The sequence below is a fragment of the Neltuma alba genome, unplaced genomic scaffold (assembly GCF_004799145.2).
Source record: "Neltuma alba isolate B1F8T4 unplaced genomic scaffold, ASM479914v2 tig00002628_pilon, whole genome shotgun sequence".
In the NCBI taxonomy this organism is placed as follows: domain Eukaryota; kingdom Viridiplantae; phylum Streptophyta; class Magnoliopsida; order Fabales; family Fabaceae; genus Neltuma; species Neltuma alba.
This window is the reverse complement of record NW_021632942.1, coordinates 1-21,117: the sequence shown is the minus strand read 5'-3', so window position 1 is coordinate 21,117 and position 21,117 is coordinate 1. Positions and strand designations below refer to the sequence as shown.

Here is a 21,117-nt window from a genome sequence, read left to right as displayed (position 1 = left end):
TTGGAAGACGGACTGGATTTGGATAAAAGGACAAAAGACAAGAAATTTTATCATTGTTAGGGCTATATTTGAATTAGCGATTAAAAGAAATAATTTATTTTTAATCTGATTTTTTTAAAAAAATTAAATTAGGTAAAATTTGGATTAGGTAATGTGATATGTGTTTAAATTGATTTTTATAAAAGTTGGTTTGTAAAATAAAAAAATTGTTTAGATTATGATTAAATAAGTAAATTTAGTTTATATAATAATCAAAATAAGTATAAATTTTATTAAATAATAAAAAATTATTAAAAATATAAATAGACAAAATATAAGAAAAAAGTTATGTTTAATGAATAAAATATATTTATATTAGAAATTATGGTAATCTGAAAATTTTTGAATCAAATGGTATTACATAATAGATAATATATTCTACATAATTTATGTAAAGATAAAATATTATAAAAAAATATTTAAAATTATTTTTACTTAAAATAATATTAAAAATAAATAACTAAAAACTGGTTAAAAAACACAAAGAATATATAGGAAAAAATATAACAATAACATAAACATAACGATAAAAATATCTTTTAATTCTAAAACTATTTTTATATAAGTTCTAAGTAAGTTTTAAGTGTTTTTATAGTCGTACTTAAAAAAACAGTTTTATCTATAAGTTAGATTAGTCAAAAACTATGATAATTTTTAAATTTACAAACTAACTTATTGTATTTATAAATTACTTTTTTCCCCCCTCAAAACGTCTTACCAAACAGGCTGACTAATGACGGCTAGCGCTAGCCACAGGTCCACAACTATTGGGCTACGAATCTCAATGGCCGTGCCAAATGTTCACTCCAAACATTTGTGGTGGTTATGAATTTTCCTCGCAACTGGTTTCTTGCATAGCCTCCCATGTTGCAATCACTAAATTTTGCTAAAATATGCGAAGCCTTTTAAAGCATACAATTAATCTTCTCTTGCATTTGCCATCAAGTGTGATGGAGAAAGCATGCGATGAATGTGCATGCCTCACTCTTTTGTTTTGTTTGTTTTTTTTTTTGGGGGGGGGGGTTCTGGTTAACATGACAATTAGGCCATTTACGATTATTCTTTTAAGGACAAGAGGCCTACTCCTTGTGCAGGAATCCATCATGATGATTGCTGTAAAGAGGCCCAAAACAATTGGAGTTGAAAAGGGGAGGCTGGCATTTAAGCCCAGAGAAGGAAGAGGGAATCAAGACGCGTGGTGATTAGGATTTAGGAAGGGGGCAGGGGGATCAATTTGGGTTCCGCGTTGGAAGGAATTCGGTGCCATTATATTATTCCTCAGCCGCTGTACGTTTTGACCTTTCTTTTCTTGTAATTGAATAATGAAATCCAGTGGTGTTCCGAGCATGTTGGCCACCTGTCTTAATTGATTTATGTTCTAAAACAGAACAGGTGGGGCCATTATCATTCACATGGAACGGAACAGGGAACAGGTCCGACTTCTCCTCACTCCTCACCGCTATTCAACACACAGCTCATCCATGACTTTAATAGTCAACTCCGCTCATTTTTAATTCCGTGGTGTCTGCAGTTAACTCAGGGCATCTCCCCACACTAATGACGATGACCATGACTATGAGCAGCATTACTTCACAACTCAATTCAATGGTTTAAATGCAGATTTCTGGATCTTTCATATATGGCGTTATCACGACGCTGAACAGCTCCAAAATAAAAATGTTAATTAAAACATGACATAAAAAATCGAAAACTCAATCACAAAAATTACTTCCATGTGAAAAAGGCCCAACCTGTCATTTTATCCCAACACAATGTGGCCACAGCCGAAGCACCAAAAACAAAAAAAAACAAAACAAAAACAAAAACACAAGAAGAAGAATGTCTCGGAGACTGAGTATAAAACGAACCAATGTGGTTGAAGTTTGCGCGTATAGGAAGCCAAGCTTTTGCGGATGATGAAATGGAATTAGGTGAGGCGTAATAAAGTAATGGAAAAAGGCGGGCAGCACATCACATGAGCATATCGTGTGCTGCGGCGTCTTCCACACGAAAAATTGGTATATTGTCGCCTGCTCAGTTCCAGCCCATACATATGTTGCATCTCATCTCAAATCAGTGTGAAACCCTGTCTCACGCGCTTCTCTCACCCTATATTCTCCTCCTCAATCATCAAGCCTCATCATTATCAACTCTAAAAACAAACATGAATACTCTATTTTAATTCTCAATTATGCCTTAGCTTTCCAAATGCATCCTCCCATCCAATCCCATTTCCCTTCTACACCCAGCGCGTTCTCGCTCCCTTAACCTCTTTCACTTGTATCCCATTCCCACCACCTCCCCCTTATATACTCCCAGCTCCTCTGCCTCTGCCTGCCTTCATCATTCACTCCTCTCTCTCCCTCTCTCCCTCTCTTTGCCTTCCTCTTCATTCTATCGCCATGCTCCGTTTTTGCTTCCTCTTGCTGCTGCTGCCGCTGGTTACTGCCGAGGACCCTTACCGATTCTTCACCTGGAACATCACCTACGGCGACATCTATCCCCTTGGTTTTAAACAACAGGTTCTTCTTCTTCTTCCTCCTCCTCCTTACCATTCTATGTCTCCCTCATTTTGACTTACTCCTCAGCTCACGTCCATCTCATTCGTTCCGCATGCAGGGCATCCTCATCAATGGTCAATTTCCTGGACCCGAAATCTACTCTGTCACCAATGACAATCTCATCATTAATGTCTTCAATAACTTGCCCGAACCCTTCCTCCTATCCTGGTCATTACTCTCTCTTTCTCTTTTAATCTTCTTACCCTGGGGGAAAAAACATGATTACAATGTGCTGCCATGCTGCTTCATATAGGTTGACTTCCCTTCCATTGACTGTGTCAATTGAGCTATGTAAATGGACTTTCTTTTTTTCTTTTTAACCGAATGGCGTGATAATTGGGGTATACATACAATAATAAAGCAACCTGGCTTTAACACCCATTTTTGCATCTCCTTTCTTATAAAACTAGTCTTTCTTGATTGTCAATCCATTCCACCATGAGTGTGATCTAACAAATGCCTCGTTCCGAATTCGCGTAAAAAATACGAGTGTCAAACTGATCTCAGGGTGGGTGATCAATGAGACATTTCCATTCTTTTGATAAATTATAAGCCATACTCTAGAGACACGCCTTTATAATGCTAGCCTGCATTTTTGTTTCTTGTTTTAAAAAAATTTCGGCCGAATCTGCCTTGGAGTGAGGATTGCCAGCTTTCTTTTCCTTCTTGTTGGCATGCCAGTCCGACGTTATTGAATTCGATCACAACAGAAAGGATGGGTTTAACTTTTGTGGGCTGAAACAGAAAAAGGGACAAAACATGAATGGATTTAATAAAAGTCGCTTTCACCGTCACCAGCGAAATAAGGCTACCCAACAAAACCGAACCACCTCACATGCTAACCTCATCATCAATTACTATATCATTTGCTCATGACTTTAATGTTGAACAGGAATGGTATTCAGCAAAGGAGAAACTCTTATCAAGATGGCGTCTATGGAACCACATGCTCCATCCCTCCTGGAAAGAATTTCACCTACACGCTGCAAGTCAAAGATCAGATTGGAAGCTTCTTCTATTTCCCTTCTCTTGACGTCCATAAAGCTGCCGGTGGCTTTGGTGCTATCAAAGTCCTTAGCAGACCAAGGATTCCCGTCCCATTCCCAGACCCAGCCGGTGATTTCTCTCTTCTCGTTGGAGATTGGTACGCCATCCCTCATCAGGTATCTTTCTTTTCTTTCTTCCATTTCTTCCGCCCTCTGGCACCTGTTCATTCTTTGGACTACGTACTAATATCCTGCGACATATGATTTCAGAGATTGAAGGCCGTTTTAGATGGTGGCCACAGGCTTCCTTTCCCTCAAGCTTTACTAATTAACGGGCGTGCAAACGGCTCTAGTTTCACTGTGGAGCCAGGTAGGCCTTTTATTTCCATCTCCCCTGGCCTTCCATTCTCGGGGTACAAACAGACATTTGACAAGTGAACGGCATTATATCTATAATAAACAGGGAAAACATACAGGCTCAGAATATCAAATGTGGGACTTCAAAACACTATCAACTTCAGGATTCAAGGCCACGACTTGAAATTGGTGGAAGTTGAAGGAACTCACACTGTACAGACCACCTATTCTTCATTGGATGTTCATGTGGGTCAATCCTATTCTGTGCTCATCACAGCTGATCAGGCACCAAAAGACTACTACATTGTAGTGTCCACTCGTTTCACCAGCAGGGAACTCACTAGCACTGCCATTCTTCATTATAGCAACTCTCAGCAACCAGTCTCCGGCCCTATTCCTGCTGGACCAACCACCCAGATCGATTGGTCTCTTCAACAAGCTCGTTCAATAAGGTAAGCGCCACTCTCCTTTACATCTCACTGATCAATTTTGCTCTGCCAATGGCATTGATTAACCCATTTCTTCGTATTATTATTGCAGGACTAACCTTAGCGCGAGTGGGCCGAGGCCAAATCCTCAGGGTTCTTACCACTATGGTCTGGTAAATGTAAGCAGAACAATCATACTGGAGAGCTCAGCAGCTCAAGTTCAGGGCAAGCAGAGATATGCAGTGAATAGTGTATCGTTCATTCCAGCTGACACCCCCTTGAAGCTAGCTGATCACTTCAAGATTGATGGCGTTTTCAAGGTTGGAAGCATCCCAGATGGCCCTTCGGGTAAACCAATGTATCTTGATACTTCGGTCATGGGAGCCGATTTTCGAGCCTTCGTGGAGATCGTATTCCAGAATCATGAGAACATTGTCCAAAGTTGGCACATTGACGGATACTCATTCTGGGTCGTAGGGTAAGAAGTTCCCGCATCATATCAAAGTGAGCTTGTCTCAAATCTCATGTTCACAATGAATGTTCTAACAATACATTCTAATGCAGTATGGATGGTGGTGTGTGGACTCCTGCTAGTCGTAACGAGTACAACCTCAGAGATGCAGTTTCGAGGTGCACCACACAGGTAGGTTTTGTTGCTTTGCTGTGTGGCAGAGAGTTGCAGATCCCATTTGCTCGTTAGCAGAAATTCAAGTTGTTTTTGTTGAATTCTGTGTGACAGGTATATCCCAAGTCATGGACTGCAATTTACATGGCACTGGATAACGTGGGAATGTGGAATGTGAGAAGTGAATTTTGGGCAAGACAGTACCTTGGCCAACAATTCTATATGCGAGTGTATTCACCAGTGGAATCGTCCAGGGATGAATATCCTATTCCAAAGAATGCTCTTCTCTGTGGCAGGGCTGCCGGCAGAACTACAGGATGATGATGAAATTGCTCAAGAACACACACACAGTCAATTGATCCATTCTTTGAAAAGCACAATAATGGTTTATTTCAAGACAGGAATACCATTACACCATGATAATAAATTATTCATAATTATTCATTTTTTTATTATATCATGTATTATTGCCCTTCATTGATACAAATTATTCACACTGTTTCAATCTCTGTCTGTAATCGTGATCTATTTTACTCATTGCCAAAAGTTGGGTTTGAGGCTTGTGATTGTAAGCTTGTTTTAGACTCAGTCATGACGTTTGCTTGGAACAACAGTTCAAGAACAAGAATCAATTTTTGAGAAGTGAACTGGTGTTTGAATACAAATTTAATGGACCAAATCCAATGCCAAACATAAACCTTTATACATCAAACTGTTTGTCAAGAGATTATAGCTTCTCATTGGCATTACAAGTTTTTTCCCCAAAGTACAATTCAACACCACATTATATATATGTGCGTGTATAAAAGAAAATCATCCTTTACTTCAAATTTTGTCATACATTTTTAAGGAAAATTACATTCAACATAGGAAAGTTTGAAATTTATATGAATTTTTTTAAAATGATAATTATTTCTGAAAAATAAACTTAGTACAATCTTTTATTAGATCTATTGGAATAAAACCCTTGTCAATTGTGATAACTGATAAATAACCTTACATTTTGAGATGGAGGCCTAAGCTTTGCATTGCATTGTCCTGGACTTCCGGTCGAATTTCCGGTTCATGCTCCGGGAACCAAATAAAAAATAAAAAAATAAACAGAGGAAAAAAATGAAGGAAAGAAAGAGAATATACCGAAAGAAAACGAGAGAACAGAAAAAGGAGGAGGACGAGGGCGAGGACACTGACCTCCGGGAATATTATGCCCCAAATTTGCATAGAGAGGAAAGCATGGCAGACTGGTCTCACCTTCCCAGGGAACTCCTCCAATTGATAGCTGAACGCCTTCGGTTTACGTTCTACCTTCTCCGTTTTCGCTCCGTTTGCTCCTCCTGGCGATCCTCCGTTTCCCTCCTGCCTCACCCTTTACCCGCTAAATTCCCTGTTTTCTCCAATGTTGGCACTTCCGGTCATGGCACTTTCTGCCTTTCCAAGCGTACTCTTTTCCTCGTTTATCCACCTCCCTCCCTCTCCTTGTCCAATTCCGATCCTCATCCTTGGTTGATCAAAATCGAAGATGTTCGTGGTCAATTGGGTCTTCACGACCCTCTCTCCAGGTATCCTATCAAACCCCTTCCTAGGGATTTTCCCAGGGTGATGGATGTGCATGACCTTCCAGTCGTCGAATTGGGTCAAGAATATGTTCTCAACGATTTCAGCCCTCTTAATTCATTAGAAGATGCTGGTAGCTTGTATTTAGAAAAGGTCGTATTTATGTGGTTGAATTCCAAAAGCCAAGAATTTGCTTTACTTACCATTCATGTTTCGGGTAAGCTGGCTTTGTTTAAATCTGGTGATAAGGAGTGGACTATAATCCCCGACATGCCCACACCCTACGATGATGTGTGTGTCTTTCAAGGCCAGCTTTATGCTGTTGATGGTGCCGGAAGGACGGTAGTGGTTGGATTGGATTCAAGTGTTCGCTTGGTTGCTGAACCTGTGTTTGGCGGTGACAAGAAATTCTTGGTCGAATCCGATGGTCAACTATTGTTGGTTGATAAATACTTATCCTTCGACTATCAAAGCCTGGAAGCCTATGATGGATTTGACGATGATGTTTGTTTTGGGTGCGAGCAAGCAGTTAAATTCAAGGTTTTTAGGCTGAATGAAGAAGGCAAGGAATGGGTTGAGTTGAAAAGTTTGGGGGATCGAGTTGTGTTTCTCGGTGATGATTGCGCCTTTTCTTCATCGGCATCAGATTTATTCATCAGCGAAGGGAACCGCATAATTTTCAGAGATGATTATTTCAACGATACTGCCAAGGAAAATGGTCTGGGCGTTTTTGAATTAGATGACGATCGAATTTCTCCTATATCTGATTACCCAGGATATTGCAAGTTGTTCTGGCCGGCTCCAGATTGGCTCAGATTGCCGAGACTTAGAGTGAGTGTTAAATTTTTTTCCCCGATGTTTTCCTGCAAAATTATGCAATAAATTTTCTAACCTGGATGCTTTATTTGGTCTCTGCCATTCTGCAGATCTCAAAATCCTTAAGTACTTGTCATATATTACAGCTGCTTAGTTTGAGCATCTCTGACCTTTGGTTCATGTAGCTTCCACAAAACATTTAATAGTATGCATACTTATGGATAACATGTTGATCGGTTCCGTGATTGAATTATGGGAAGTAAATTGATTGCTTCCCCCCATTGTTGACGTTACACAATGAGGTATCTTGGAGTAGTTCATTGATTAGAAAAGCCGCAGGACCAAAATTTGAAATATGATGGGCTTGGTTAGCTTGGCATAATCACATCGGAAAAGGACAATGACGTAGTAAAAGATTGTGTAATTGATTGGAAGCACATTGCTTTCTTTCAAGTGATAGAGAGTTTATTATTAAGATTCAAGAAATTACTTTGTTTTGCCTACCACATATGTTAGCAGATATTTCAGTTGATTTTATGGTACTTTGGTCCCACAATAGCTGAACTTGTTGGTTGGTTATTCTTGGTCAACTTGAATGCCATGAAGGTCCTTGAGAAGCGTTTGAATATGGATTTGGGTTTTGCATCTTGTTCATATTCGGATCATAGAGAGAGTGGAATCGTAAATGTCCCTTAAATTGAAAATTAAGCACGCCTTCTTTTAGCAACTGTGGATAGCAGTTAGCTTCTTGTAGTCCATACGCAAATCATGATTTCTTCCATTATGCGATAATAGTGACGCTGGAAATACTGGTTAAATATTGCAAATGGTGGCCCCTATATGCCTCGCGCACAGTGTCAATTTTTTTGTAGTTTACTTCTATTACAATATAAAAAATGTTGTCCAATAATTCCTTTGCTAGTAGCCTGGTATGTAGTTGTAGTGAAAATAGGCGTATGCTATAGATTGCTGAGTGATCCGCTGGGTAGATAATCGTGGTTGCCAGTCTCAGATTATAATGCTGTTATAGCATGTGCAACAAATGCAGGATCAGTTGGAAGAACTGGCCCTGTAAAGATCCTGCTCCTGGAAATCTAAGCGCAGGCATGGATGCTCAGTGGAAGCTGAATGAAGAGCTAACATGCTAGGTGGAGGTCAAAAGAGAGCCAGCATACTTCAACATCTCTTTTCATCGACTAAGACAGAAGAAAACTTCGATTGTGTCACTACCTGAGAAAGTTTTAGAAAAGGAGTAGTATGATCGGGTCCAGAATGCCGTCTTCACTGATCCAGATGATCAGAGTTGCTGGTTTTATTATCTCTGGCTTACTTATCTGTTATCAAATGTGTATTGGTCAAAAAGACTATTTTCCCCCTACTTTGCTGTTTTGTTGATTCATCACTGAATGTGCTGAATGTAATTTCAAGAAACTGAAACTCCAATGTACATAGAGAAGCTTCTTTAGCCAAGACTGTTATCTTGGCGTATCGCTCATGATTGTTTGTCATTTTCAAGCTCTTTCTTGACAATTTCGCTGTTGGATGAACACTAAATAGTGTTACATGGTAGTAATATTATAAATTATAAGGCTAAATAGACGCATATAAATCGATAATGATTACAGTTAAATTTCATGTTTTTCAATTTACTCCATGCATATGTTTAAGCTGGCGTCAAGTTAATTTAGTTTAGCAAAAGCAATATTCTACTTGTATCGGGAAAACAAAGGTCTAATAAACAAATTTTTATTCTGCAAAACAAGAACAAGTATTTGAAAGAACCAAAATAGCTTTGAAGGTTTTTACGCTTAGTATGAAGAACAAAAAGGTGATTTTTAGTACTTAGGGTATAATTAGGATATATTAAATATTTCAGATTTTACTTTTGATGCTATAATGACGATTTTATTGGCTAACACAATTTACCACTTGATCATAACTAATAAATCTATCTTTATATGTGATATAGCAATTTAAATTTTTGCCTCGTAAAAATAATTTTAATAAATTTCATTGTTTTGGTGCTGGAAAAAAAAAGTATGCGTAGTTTTAGGGGTTGGGTCTTCCAGTTTGGAAACGCCGACGTACAGTTACATACATCGTTACCATGTCGTATCGTGTCTTGCCCCTTCAATTTTTAGACTTATAAAATGTGATTGACAAGAAAAGCAAGTACTGCAAATGAAGATGGGTTTGCCATATAATTTATGGAAAAAAAAGGTTTAATTTTGTCTGAAAACTATTCGCTTAAGAGTTATAAGTATCTAAAAAAAATTTTAGGGGTAATATTATCTTAAAAGTATTAAAAATATAACAATGTGGCTCTTATAGTTTAAAACGTTAATTTTGACTGTTGACACATTTCCATTCCATACATATCACCTCACCATCAAATCACATTCTCTCTCTTCCTTGCCTTGCTACAGGAGGTCTCTTTTTCTGCTATTCTGCTTGTCATTGCCCGTTCCCTTACTCCTTCCTTTCTTTCTCTCGGAACTTTCTAATCATAAAACTCCACACTTTAAAAACTCACCAATCTTGACTATATAAAAGGGGTATGTTATGTTTTGGCCATTTCCACAGGTCTGGGGCTTGCAAGCTTGGGGGTTCGGATTCACATAAAGAGAGTGGTTTTAAACTATTGATTAGAACAGAGAAAATGAGGATGAAGAAGGGGGTGGCTGGGTTCATTTAAGAAGATTTGGAAATATTCAGAGAGCATGAAGGAGGAGGACGGTGATGGTGGAATTGTTATGAGAAAAAAAATTATTGACTCAGATGATGAGATGATGTGTACGAAGACTATGTGTAGACATAAATCAAATTTAACAGTCAAAATTAACATTTTAAATGATAGGGACCATATTATTTTGTTTTCAACACTTCCGAAACAACATTCTTCTTAAAAAAAATTTCAGATCCCCATAATTCCTAAGCCAAAGGACAAAATTGAATATTATCCCTTTATAAATTGTTCTGTTTGATACTTATTATTTTCTTTTCCAATTATTGTCTACGGCTGTATGCATGTGGAAATCAAAAGGATGCTACATTAAATGGATCATTTACTAATAAAAGTTATTTCTTAAATGTGAATTTTTAGTCACGTAACCTTGTTTTTTTATGTCCGGTCTGGGTTAAGGCAAGAACCGGCCAGGGTTTGAACCGGTGGTAAACCGGTTGAGCCAGTAAGAACCGATGTTAAACCGGGTAAACCGCCGGTTTAGGGGGTTTATCCGGTTCACTGATTTGCCCCCTCCAGAGCCCAAAAACGACGACATTTTATTAAAAAAAAATTACAAACCGAACCAAAACCGGCTCGCCCTCGCAGCCTCGCTCGACCCCGCACCCCTGTCTCCTTCTTCCTCATTCGATCTCCAATCTCCATCTCGTCCTCGGTCGCCCTCGTAGCCACCGTGTGCTCACTGAATCTCCCAGCTCGCTGAAGCTTGCACTCTTGACTGCCCTCACTCTTGGTGTGGTCGTCAACCGTTGTCCACTGCCTCGCTTGAAGCTACTTGGTGCCTTGTCGTCGCCTCGCCTGAAGCTCCTCGCCTTGCCCGCACCTCACCTGAAGCTCCCTGCCCTGTCGTCACCAATCTAAGTTGTTAGTGAGTGGCCGAGTGCTCGCCGATCTCAGTTCTCCCAAGTCCAGACTCCCAATTTTCGTTTGAACTCTCAGTCTCTGCTCTTGGCCACTCTCAGCAAACTCACCTTTTTTCGTTTGAACTTGGAAGTGACGGTGATAATCTCTACCATCTATTATTTTTCTGGTTTAATTTTGCCATTTTGGAATCTGAATTCTGCTTCTACTTGAGGATATTCTGTGAAAATTAATTGTATTCTGAAATCACAATGGATTCCATGGATTTGTATCTACTTGAGGATATTCTATGTTTGGTTTGCACGAAGGAATAATTTCATTAATTTGGTACTCTGGAATAATTTGATACTCTAATTTAGAATTACTTGTTTGGTTTCAAAATTGTGAACTGCGTTTGGTTTAAAATTGTGGTCATTGTATATAGTTATATACTGAAGTAGTGAAGTTTGAATATGTTTTCGGTTTTAAAACTATGGACGGTTCCCCACTTTGTTCAATATGAAATCTGAAACTGAATAACTTGATTGTTTAATCATTAATGTTGTGTTAATCTTTTGATTTGTTTTTTTAGTAGCAGTGATAGATATTTCAAATAACCAAAGTTCTGGAAATGACAACATGACTCCTAATACTGGATCTTCAAATCCCCCTACCGAAACCTCCACACCCACATCCTCATTACGTGCCAAAACTGATCCAGCATGGGCACATATTGCGTACAAAAAAGAAGGAACACAAAATATATATATACGTGTCTTTTTTGTACTATTAGTTATAGAGGAGGTGAGATAAATATGATGAAGCAACATCTTACGGGCACTGTTAGTTAAATAGCTGCTTGTAAAAAAAGTTCTACATGATATACATTATAGAATGGCAGAGTCTTTAAAAGAAGGGTCAAAGAAGAAAACTATTGAAAGCATAGAAAAGGAAGTCGAAGAAACTTATGTTGAATCACCAAATGTCACAAGTAGTGTGAGAAAGAGGAAAGCTTCTGGGAGCATAGACAATTTTTTTGCTCCTAGAACAACTCCTGATTCCCAACCTGGCATTAAGAGTGCATTAACAACTAAAGAAGCAAAGCATAATGTGAAAATGTTGATTGCTGAATGGGCTATTGTAAACTGCATTCTGTTTAAGGCGTTTGATTGTCTTTTATTTCAAAAAGATGTGGATGACATTGCTTCAATAGGGCCTGGGTTTAAAGCTCCTAGTGCTTATGATTTTAAAACCAACTTGTTGAGTGACTAGAGAAAAGAATGTCAGTTACTCATTGATAGCCATCGAGCTAAATAAAACAATGGTTGCACACTCATAACTGATGGATGGACTGATGTTAGACAGTGTACTTTGATAAACTTCTTAGTGTATTCTATACATGGTATGGTATTTGTGAAGTCTGTTGATGCATCAGATCTAGTTAAAGATGCCAAAACTCTATTCACACTATTCTGTGAAGTCATTGAGTGGATTGGTCCTAAAAATATTATTCATGTGGTGATTGACAATGCAGCTAACTATGTAGCATGTGGTAGATTGATTAAAGAGAAGTATAAAAGTATTTATTGGTCACCTTGTGCTGCACATTGTTTGAATCTTGTATTGAAAGACTTTTCAAGCATGCCCATGTGTCAGACCTTACATCAAAGGCATCAAAGATAACTGTATTTGCATATAATCATATGGTTTTCTTATCATGGCTGAGGAAAAGACCGACTTGGAAAGAAATTGTGCGTCCTGCTGCCACAAGGTTTGCTACCACATTTATTACATTGCATAGCATATATATGCACAAGAATGACTTGCAGGCTTTAGTTGTTGATAAACACTTTGTGGACCACAAATTATCAAGGACTGAAGACTGAAGCAGGAAAAAATTTCAGTGCAATCATATTGGACAATCGGTTTTGGAATGATTGTTATCAAGTTGTGAAAATTGTATCTCCTCTTATAAAATTGTTGAGAATTATTGATTCAGATGAGAAGCCTTCATTGCCTTATGTTTATGAAGGCATGCGAAGGGCAAAAATGACAATTAAGGAGATGTTTAAGAAGAACAAGGACCTGTATAAGCCGTACACAACAATCATTCAAACTCGATAGGATAAGCATTTAAAGACCAATCTTCATGCAGCATCATATTTGCTGAATCCTGCAATCACATATGCTCTAGACTGCCCGATCAAGTCAAAGTTAATGATGGCTTTAATTGATGTGGTGGAGTCTTACTCAGATGAAGAGGTTGATGGCTTCTTGGTAATGAAACAAGCAACTACTTATTGTGAAGCTAAAGAATCTTTCAGTAGACCATCATGTCAAAAAGCAGCACAGAACACTTGACCCTTGTAAGTGTTTGTATTTAATAGTTAATAGTATATTGATGATCATTCACTAATTTTATATTTCATATTTTCATGATTTAGATGAATGGTGGACATATTATGAATGTTTAGTGCCAGAGTTGCAACGTGTTGTGATGCGCATTCTTAGTCAAACTTCTTCTTCTTCTGGCTGTGAAAGGAATTGGAGTTTATTTAAATGCATTCATACAAAAAGAAGAAATAGATTGGAGCACAAGAGGCTAAATGATTTAGTTTTCACAAACTATAACTTGCGATTGAAGCATAGGTAATTTTATAAGTTATGGCTGCTTTTATTTTGATATGGATTTACATCTAATTGAAATTTTATTTGTCAGGAGTACATTGAAGAAGCAGAAGGCAAGCTATGATCCTATTGACTATGAAAACATTGATTTGGTGGACTTTTGGGTGACTGAAGAAGATCCTGTTCCAGAGTTTGATGATAGAGATGTGGCAACATTTGAAAGTGTTTTCAACAATAAAGACATTTCAAATTTGACAACTCCTAGGAGGGATAACGAAGGTATTATTATCTTAGTTTCTTAGAAGTTATAAATATTTTTATTTTAATATTGATTTACACTTAATTGACATTTTATTATTGTCTTATTTAGGTGGTGATGATGATATGAATATTGTTGAATCTCCACCTCTGCAAGATGATGTTGCCTTCTACTTTTCCTCTTCCAACTATTAATGTCTCATTCCTGGCCCTGCCAATGAATTTAATGATGATTTTGATTTTCTGTAGTGATGAAGATAATATTTGTTAATGGTAGTTTGGTACAATTAAATATTTAAACTTTAAACCACGTTGGTTGTTTTTTGTATTTTGTTAAATGATTATTATTAATTAATGTTATTTTTATTGTCATTGCTAATTAAATTATATTATTTTAATATGATCGGTTTGACCCCGGTCTGACTCATTAACTCTTGACCCACTATCTAGACCAGTTCAGTGTCTGGTCTAATTTTTGTTCATTGCTAGAAACACACATTTACTTAGAAGGCACGAATGGGACAAATTTCTCGTTTTTGAGAAACCGAGACATGAAACCACGCATACAAATGACTCCAGGGGAAAATGTGCTCACACCAACTCAAAAACACATTTTACTATTTTAGAGGCTTTTACGTAATCCAAAATGAGGTTTTTTAATGCCCAGATCTTGTGTTTAGGCTCTTGAGTGCGTGGGGGCTATTGATTTCCTAAGTAATCTAGGTCAATTATTACGATGGAATAAACAAAATAGTGACCACTTCCTTACCTTTAGTATTTAATATGAAAACTAGTTGATTAATTTAAGTAAATTAAAAAAAAAGTAAAATTAATTATTTGTAATAAATAGGTGTTGTTTTTTTAAATATCTTTGCTAATAAAAAAATATTGACTATAACTACTATTATTACAAAAATTATCTTAAAAAATAAATAAATATGAGAAATAAATGGATCGAGGGTTTATATTTAAAACTAAAATAAAAGTTAAATAAATTCTTATACTACCTCATGTCCTTAATATAAGATATAGTTAACTAATTTGAAGAGATTAAAGAAATTAGTTGAGTTAGTTAGTTGTTATAAATAGGTATTATCTTTCTTTGAATGTTCTTGCTAATCATGTATATTAGCTAAAATTATCATTGATTTATAAAACTTTTAACATGTACAACTACTACAAAGATTACTTTAAAATAAATAAATATAAACAATAAAATAAATTGGTGACTTATATTTAGGATCAAAAATAAAAACCAAATAAACTCTTATAATAAAGAACGAAAGTAGTATTTGGGAGAGGACGTAGTATTACCTATTTAATTATGTATTTCGGGTTTCATTATTTCCTAAGCTCATGCAGATATAATAATTACTCTTCCGGTCTTTAATACAAGATCTAATTATTGAATTAATTTTAGTCCTAAATATAAGACTTATTTCTATATTTATTCATTTTTTCTAAATTAACCCTATGAATCTCTTTCAACCATAATCAAGCAGAAGATGGAATAAAGATATTACGGAAGATGATATAGTATAGTTTTTAGAAAAAACATATTATATTTTATTATTAACTAACTTACCTAACTTCTTAATTTAATCAGTTAAATAAGCTTATTTCTGGTAAAAAAAAAGTTAAATAAGCTTATATTAAAAACTAAAAGAGTATAGTTATATCCTGTAGAGCTTCTGTCTGCCGCTGAGTAGAAAAAGAGACTTGCTGTCTTATTCCGGTTCATCCGATCTGCACGGGTCGAGACGGGTTCGTTATCTCATCACCTCGTGGAGACGGACGGAAATGGCGAAAGGCAAGGGGAGGGCAGCGAAATGAGTCTGGATCAGCTTCCTTCTGCTCTTCTCGCCACAATCTTCACGAAGCTCGACATCTCTTCTATCTGTTCTGTCGCCTCCACCTGCTCCGCCTTCAAGTCCTGCGCTTCTCACATCCTCTCCTTCCTTCCCAATTTCCACCTCCTTGTATGTAATCTCTTCTTCGGATCTACGATGATTTTCGATATTTGTTAAAAACCTTTGTCGCTGCGTGAGTCCTTTTAAATTTCTCATCTTGTTTTCCTTTCTTGGACTTATTGCGTGTTGTGAACTCAAAGAACGAGATCGGAAATGGGGCTTGGGTTTATTGTTTCTCGTGAAATGTGTGCTGTAAACCGTTAGTGGATTTGGTTCTTTTATGAAATCCCAAATTCGGGTGGTTCTTTCTCTCTGAATTACAATTCCGAGAAAGCTAATCTTTCTAGTACTGGAATACGTATATTTACAGGACATTGCGCCAACTGTGGATTTGCTGACGCCGTTGCTGCCACCGAATCCCTATCTTAGGAGCCTCAAAGTTGATTGTGGTCGGCTTGATGATTCAGCTATACACCTTCTGGTTAAACCATCTTTGCAGGAGCTTTCTCTGCATAACTGTTCTGATTTTAGTGGGAAACTGCTTTCTGAGATTGGGAACCGATGCAAGGACCTAAGGTTTGCTGTCGATTTCATTTGAAGCTAGATAACCTTGCAGATTGCTTGTTTGATCATGATGATATTTGGTCTTCGATTATGGCGCTGCAAAGTTTGTAAATTTAATGCGATTTATGGTTCTGCTGTTATCATTTCTTCTTCTTTGCTTGCATCAGGTCTCTCTACTTGAGTTCAGTGGCAGAAAAAAGAGGGAGATCAATTCATATTTCTGATCTGGAGGAGTGCTGCTTGCGGCTGCTCTCAGTTGGAAGTAAGGCATAATTTCAAAAGTAGTTTGGGATGTTAAAAGCTATATATTATTAAGATCTTAAAGAACTTTGAAGTTACCTTTGTGTGAAATGGTTATTAAGACAACATTCTATCATCACATACCACTCCATTCTTGCTTGTCATGTGAAAAGCCCACTAATTCCCCGAGCTTTACTAACCACGCGTCCCGTTGATGAGACACTCAAGAGAACCCCAATTTTCATAAATAGTTTCCTCTATGTAATTTTTAATTATGACAACATCATCTGCAATAGTTAGCTTTGATTTGTATGAATTCGTTAGTTAGCTTTGATATGTATGAATTCATTGTTTTCCCACATTTTTGTAATTTAATAAGTAGTTTAACTATGCTAAAATATTTTGATTAGCCCCTACTTTCTGAGGTCTGAAATCTGAATCCAGTATATCATTTCTTTTTTAATCTCCAGTGAAACGTACTGACATGTGCATCTATCACTTGTATTTTTTCTCTATGCTCATATAAGTGGAATAATAAGATTACGAAATCTTGACTTTATGAACATTATAAGTTTGGTTCCATTGAACTGAACCTTTCTTTGACGACCATGACTTATCCCAATGTTGTTCGTCAGTATTATCGAAGTTCAGAAGAATTATTCCTCAACGTAAATATTATCTGTGTTGTGGGTGTAATCATTTTGGTAAACAAGGCTGGATGTGACAATTTTTTAGGATATATTCTGTTAGGCATTTGTGGTATATGTAGTTGTAATGTTTGGGTTTGATGTTCAGTTAAGTAATACTGTTGTATATGATCACTAATGCATGTCCTGGGAATGTTTAGATAATTTGTGTGTATATCTTTGTTGACTCTATGGATTCTTCATTGTGTTCGCTCGGGTTTTTCTCCATAGATCTATTCTATTCAAAATTATTACTTAATCTTCATATTTACCTGGAACAAGGGGACATTCCAAGACGCAGGGAAAAATTATTAAATATCAAATGGTGGATTCATCATAATAGTTTATTCATAAAATTGCTCATTGCTAAAATTTTCCGTATGTTTGTTACTGAAGATAAGCTCTTACCCCTCGTGTACAATATTGAAATCATTCTGTTATCGTTTGTTCAATTATATCTAATGTGCACTGTGATTTTTTTGGTAGGCACTGATTCTGATGTTTGATGTCTCTCTATTCCTGCGTCATAATTTTGCCCGAGTTTGGGCCATGGCCTCAGAGAAAATCACATCTCTTGAGATCGGCTACATATCCTCAGTAACAGTGACTGAACTGCTTAGCCCAAATTTAGGATCCCATCAGTCCCTAAATCCTGTCCAATCATACGTATTGCCTAGTATTCAGAAGCTATGCCTTTCAGTTGACTATATAACTGATGCGATGTGTTGGTACAATATCCAAAGGACTAGTCTTTTTGACCCATTTGGACCTTCGAGATGCACCCCTCATTGAACCAAGAATCACCTTTGACCTAACCAATGCTGGCCTCCAACAAATTAATCAACATGGAAGGTTGATGAAACATCTGTCACTTGTCCGGAGCCAGGAGTTCCTAATTACTTACTTTCGAAGAGTAAATGATTTGGGCTTACTTTTAATGGCCGACAAGTGCAAAAATATGGAAAGCATATGCCTGGGTGGCTTTTGCCGTGTTACAGACACAGGTTTCAAAACTATCCTGCATTCATGCTGTCGCTTATACAAGCTTAAGGTGTCTCATGGGACTCAGTTTAACTGATCTAGTTTTTCATGATATTTCTGCAACGTCCCTTTCCTTAACTCACGTGAGCCTAAGATGGTGCAATCTATTAACCAATCACGCTGTCTTGAATTTGGCATCAAACAAGGATCTTAAAATTCTGGACCTGAGAGACTGTAGGAGCCTTGGGGATGAAGGCCTCCGAGCCATCGGTGTTCTTGCCAGACTAAAAATCCTACTACTGGATGGCTCTGATATAACAGACACGGGGCTTTCATACTTAAGACCACGGGTTATACGTTCACTTAATGCTTTGTCTCTAAGAGGGTGCAAAAGACTTACAGATAAATGCATCTCGACTCTCTTTGATTGCTTGGTCCTCCGCTTGAATTGAGAGAACTGGACCTATCCAATCTTCCTAACCTGTCTGATAATGGAGTTTGATGCTGGCAAGGAGTCAAATTCCAGTATCTGAACTCCGGATGCGACAGTGCCCTCAAATTGGGGACACCTCAGTGATGCATTGGCATCGATGCTGGTTGACGAGGCCAAATGGCATGGAAGCAGCTTGCGGTTGCTGGATCTGTACAACTGCGGGGGCATTACACAGCTGTCATTTAGATGGCTAAAGAAAACCATACTTCCCAGGTTGAGATGGTTGGGAGTGACGGGAAGTGTAACAAGGATATGGTGGATGCCCTGGCCAGAAGCAGGCCTCTGCTGCACGTGGCATGCCATGGAGAGGAACTTGGGCCCGAGCCCTACGATAGCTCTGATAGTTTATACACGCATGACTACGGGGAGGTTGATGAATTTGAGCAGTGGCTCCACGAAGGCGACATTGATAGTGACGACGAGGAGATGGGCTACGAACCCCGAAAACAATGTACTGGTTGTTTAGTTTGATAATCGATGTATTTAGATGTTTGTGTGTGTTGTATACGCTGTAACTTGTCTTAGCTATTAGCATCTAGAGACGCCTTTGTGTGTTATGTTGCAAAGGAAACGCTGTGCATAACAATTTCGTGATGTTTGGAAGTTGGAACTAGCTCAAATCATATCAGCTTATCAAACACTCTCCTACCCTCCTTTTCAAACTATTTTTTTCCCCAGAAAAATGATGCCACTTCGTTCCTGGACATAAAATCTACTTCTCTAGTTCTATTTATAGAGCAAAAAGAAGATTTTTTTAGATCTTATTTAAGTCATTTTATTAAATTTTTAATGTGAATATACTGTTTTGTCCTTTATTTATTATAGTGTAAGTAATTATTTTTTTTAAAAGACGTATATATTAAATAGGGTAAAGTTGAAAAATTGTTATATTTTAAGGGAGAGTTAATAATTTTAAGATTTTTTTTTGTTTATGTGAATATACTGGAAATGTCTTATAAATAGGACTAGTGAGTAGTTTTAATAAAAAATTGTATTACAAACTAAATATCTGGAGGTATTATTTTTCGTAGATCGGGGGGGTGGTTTGGAAGAATTATGATTTTTAAAAGTAATTTTACGTCGTATATAAAGTGAGTAATTTTGTTTCAATTGTATAAAAACATTTTTTAAAAGTGTTTTTATTTTTATTTTTTGTAATTACTAAACACTTTTTAGTTAAATTGAGCGAGTGTAGGCGGGTCATAAGTCGGTGTTGTGTAGTTACGTTATGGCATATTGAAAAATAATATCAGAAAGATTAATATCCTCTAGAGGACGTTGATTTGCTCTCTGACTGATATGAAAAGATGAGAAGCTAGTGCTAAAATAGTTTAAGAAAAAGGGAATGCAGAATTCAGAATGGAATGGGGGTGGTGACAATGTCAGTCAACTCTTTTCAAACTTGTTTGGAATGATTTATAAATAATTTTTATAAATAGTTTTTTAATCATAATTTCGAAATATGAAATATGAGAGAAAAATTCTGTGTTGATTTATATGAAACATATTTATAAGTCTAATCCGCTATTCATGTGGCAAGTAAAGAGCATTGTCCATGTTGGATGCTATGGAATGAACGCAATAATTTTATCTTCAACAAGAAGAGTCCACGGCCACAAGCTAGTCAATGAGACTATTTCTTTATTGATCATATCAGGAAGGCAGAGGATTTTTGTAGTCAGCTTTAGTAACTTGCTTTTTGCTTGTTGCATGATTTGGCATTAATAAAAAAAATTGCACTAACAGTTGACTTTAGCACTTTTTATACTGGAAGTGCTTTGTGCAACTTCCTTGAGCCTGTTTGGCAGGATTTTTATGGGCTGAAAATTAGCTTATTTTTGCTACAAGTCTGATTGGAGAATTGCTTGGTAAACGTACATTGAAGCAGGAGAAGCTACTGGATCTGGCTTATTGGATCAGTGATTGGAGCTTTATACTGTTGTGATGTGTCAGCTTTATTTTTCTCTGAGTTTAGTCATCCCTAATTTAAGGTCACTGGTGTTGGAGAGATCGGAGCTAAACAAAACAAAACGCGATGAAGGGCTTGGGTGTTAAGCCCAAAACGCCAGGATGCATTTTTTAGCATTCTTTTTTAATAAAAAAATGTGCAGTTGCAAAAAACACACACCACGTGAGAATTGAAATATCATAATAAAAATGACTGATAATTTATGATAAAAGTAATAGAATGTGATTGCCTAATTTATTCACGTAAATTTTCATTTACTTTTTGATAAAAATTAGCGCTTTATCCAAAAAAAATATATAAAAAATAAAAAAAATAAAAAAATAAATTAAATTACTCATTTTGTAATAAAATATGTCTTGCTTTCTCTCAAGTTATATATAGCTAATAGAGATATTTTAAAAAATTATAAATAAGAGAAAATGGATTAAGGTATTATATT

The 21,117-nt window shown here is 36.9% G+C and overlaps 2 protein-coding genes and 1 pseudogene across 3 annotated transcripts; all 3 read left to right on the top strand.

Annotated features, from left to right (window-relative positions):
* Positions 1–2,335: 2,335 nt before the first annotated feature.
* Positions 2,336–5,506, top strand: LOC114734207 (L-ascorbate oxidase homolog). Its single transcript, XM_028921768.1, has 8 exons — positions 2,336–2,561; positions 2,659–2,768; positions 3,493–3,763; positions 3,857–3,956; positions 4,050–4,395; positions 4,484–4,849; positions 4,936–5,014; positions 5,111–5,506. Exons 1-8 carry the CDS (start codon positions 2,442–2,444, stop codon positions 5,315–5,317), a joined length of 1,599 nt encoding a protein of 532 aa, XP_028777601.1. The 5' UTR covers positions 2,336–2,441; the 3' UTR covers positions 5,318–5,506.
* Positions 5,507–6,168: 662 nt separating this feature from the next.
* On the top strand, positions 6,169–8,861 carry LOC114734215 (F-box protein SKIP23). 2 transcript variants are annotated; one of them, XM_028921791.1, is made up of 2 exons: positions 6,169–7,381; positions 8,415–8,861. In XM_028921791.1, the coding sequence occupies exons 1-2, from the start codon at positions 6,230–6,232 to the stop codon at positions 8,439–8,441; spliced, it is 1,179 nt and encodes a 392-aa protein (XP_028777624.1). In that variant the 5' UTR covers positions 6,169–6,229; the 3' UTR covers positions 8,442–8,861. The 2 variants fall into 2 exon arrangements, with proteins under 2 accessions (XP_028777624.1, XP_028777614.1); XM_028921781.1 differs by lacking the exon at positions 8,415–8,861 and adding an exon at positions 7,477–7,908.
* Positions 8,862–15,662: 6,801 nt separating this feature from the next.
* LOC114734243 (F-box/LRR-repeat protein 10-like) lies at positions 15,663–19,180 on the top strand (annotated as a pseudogene).
* Positions 19,181–21,117: the final 1,937 nt, after the last annotated feature.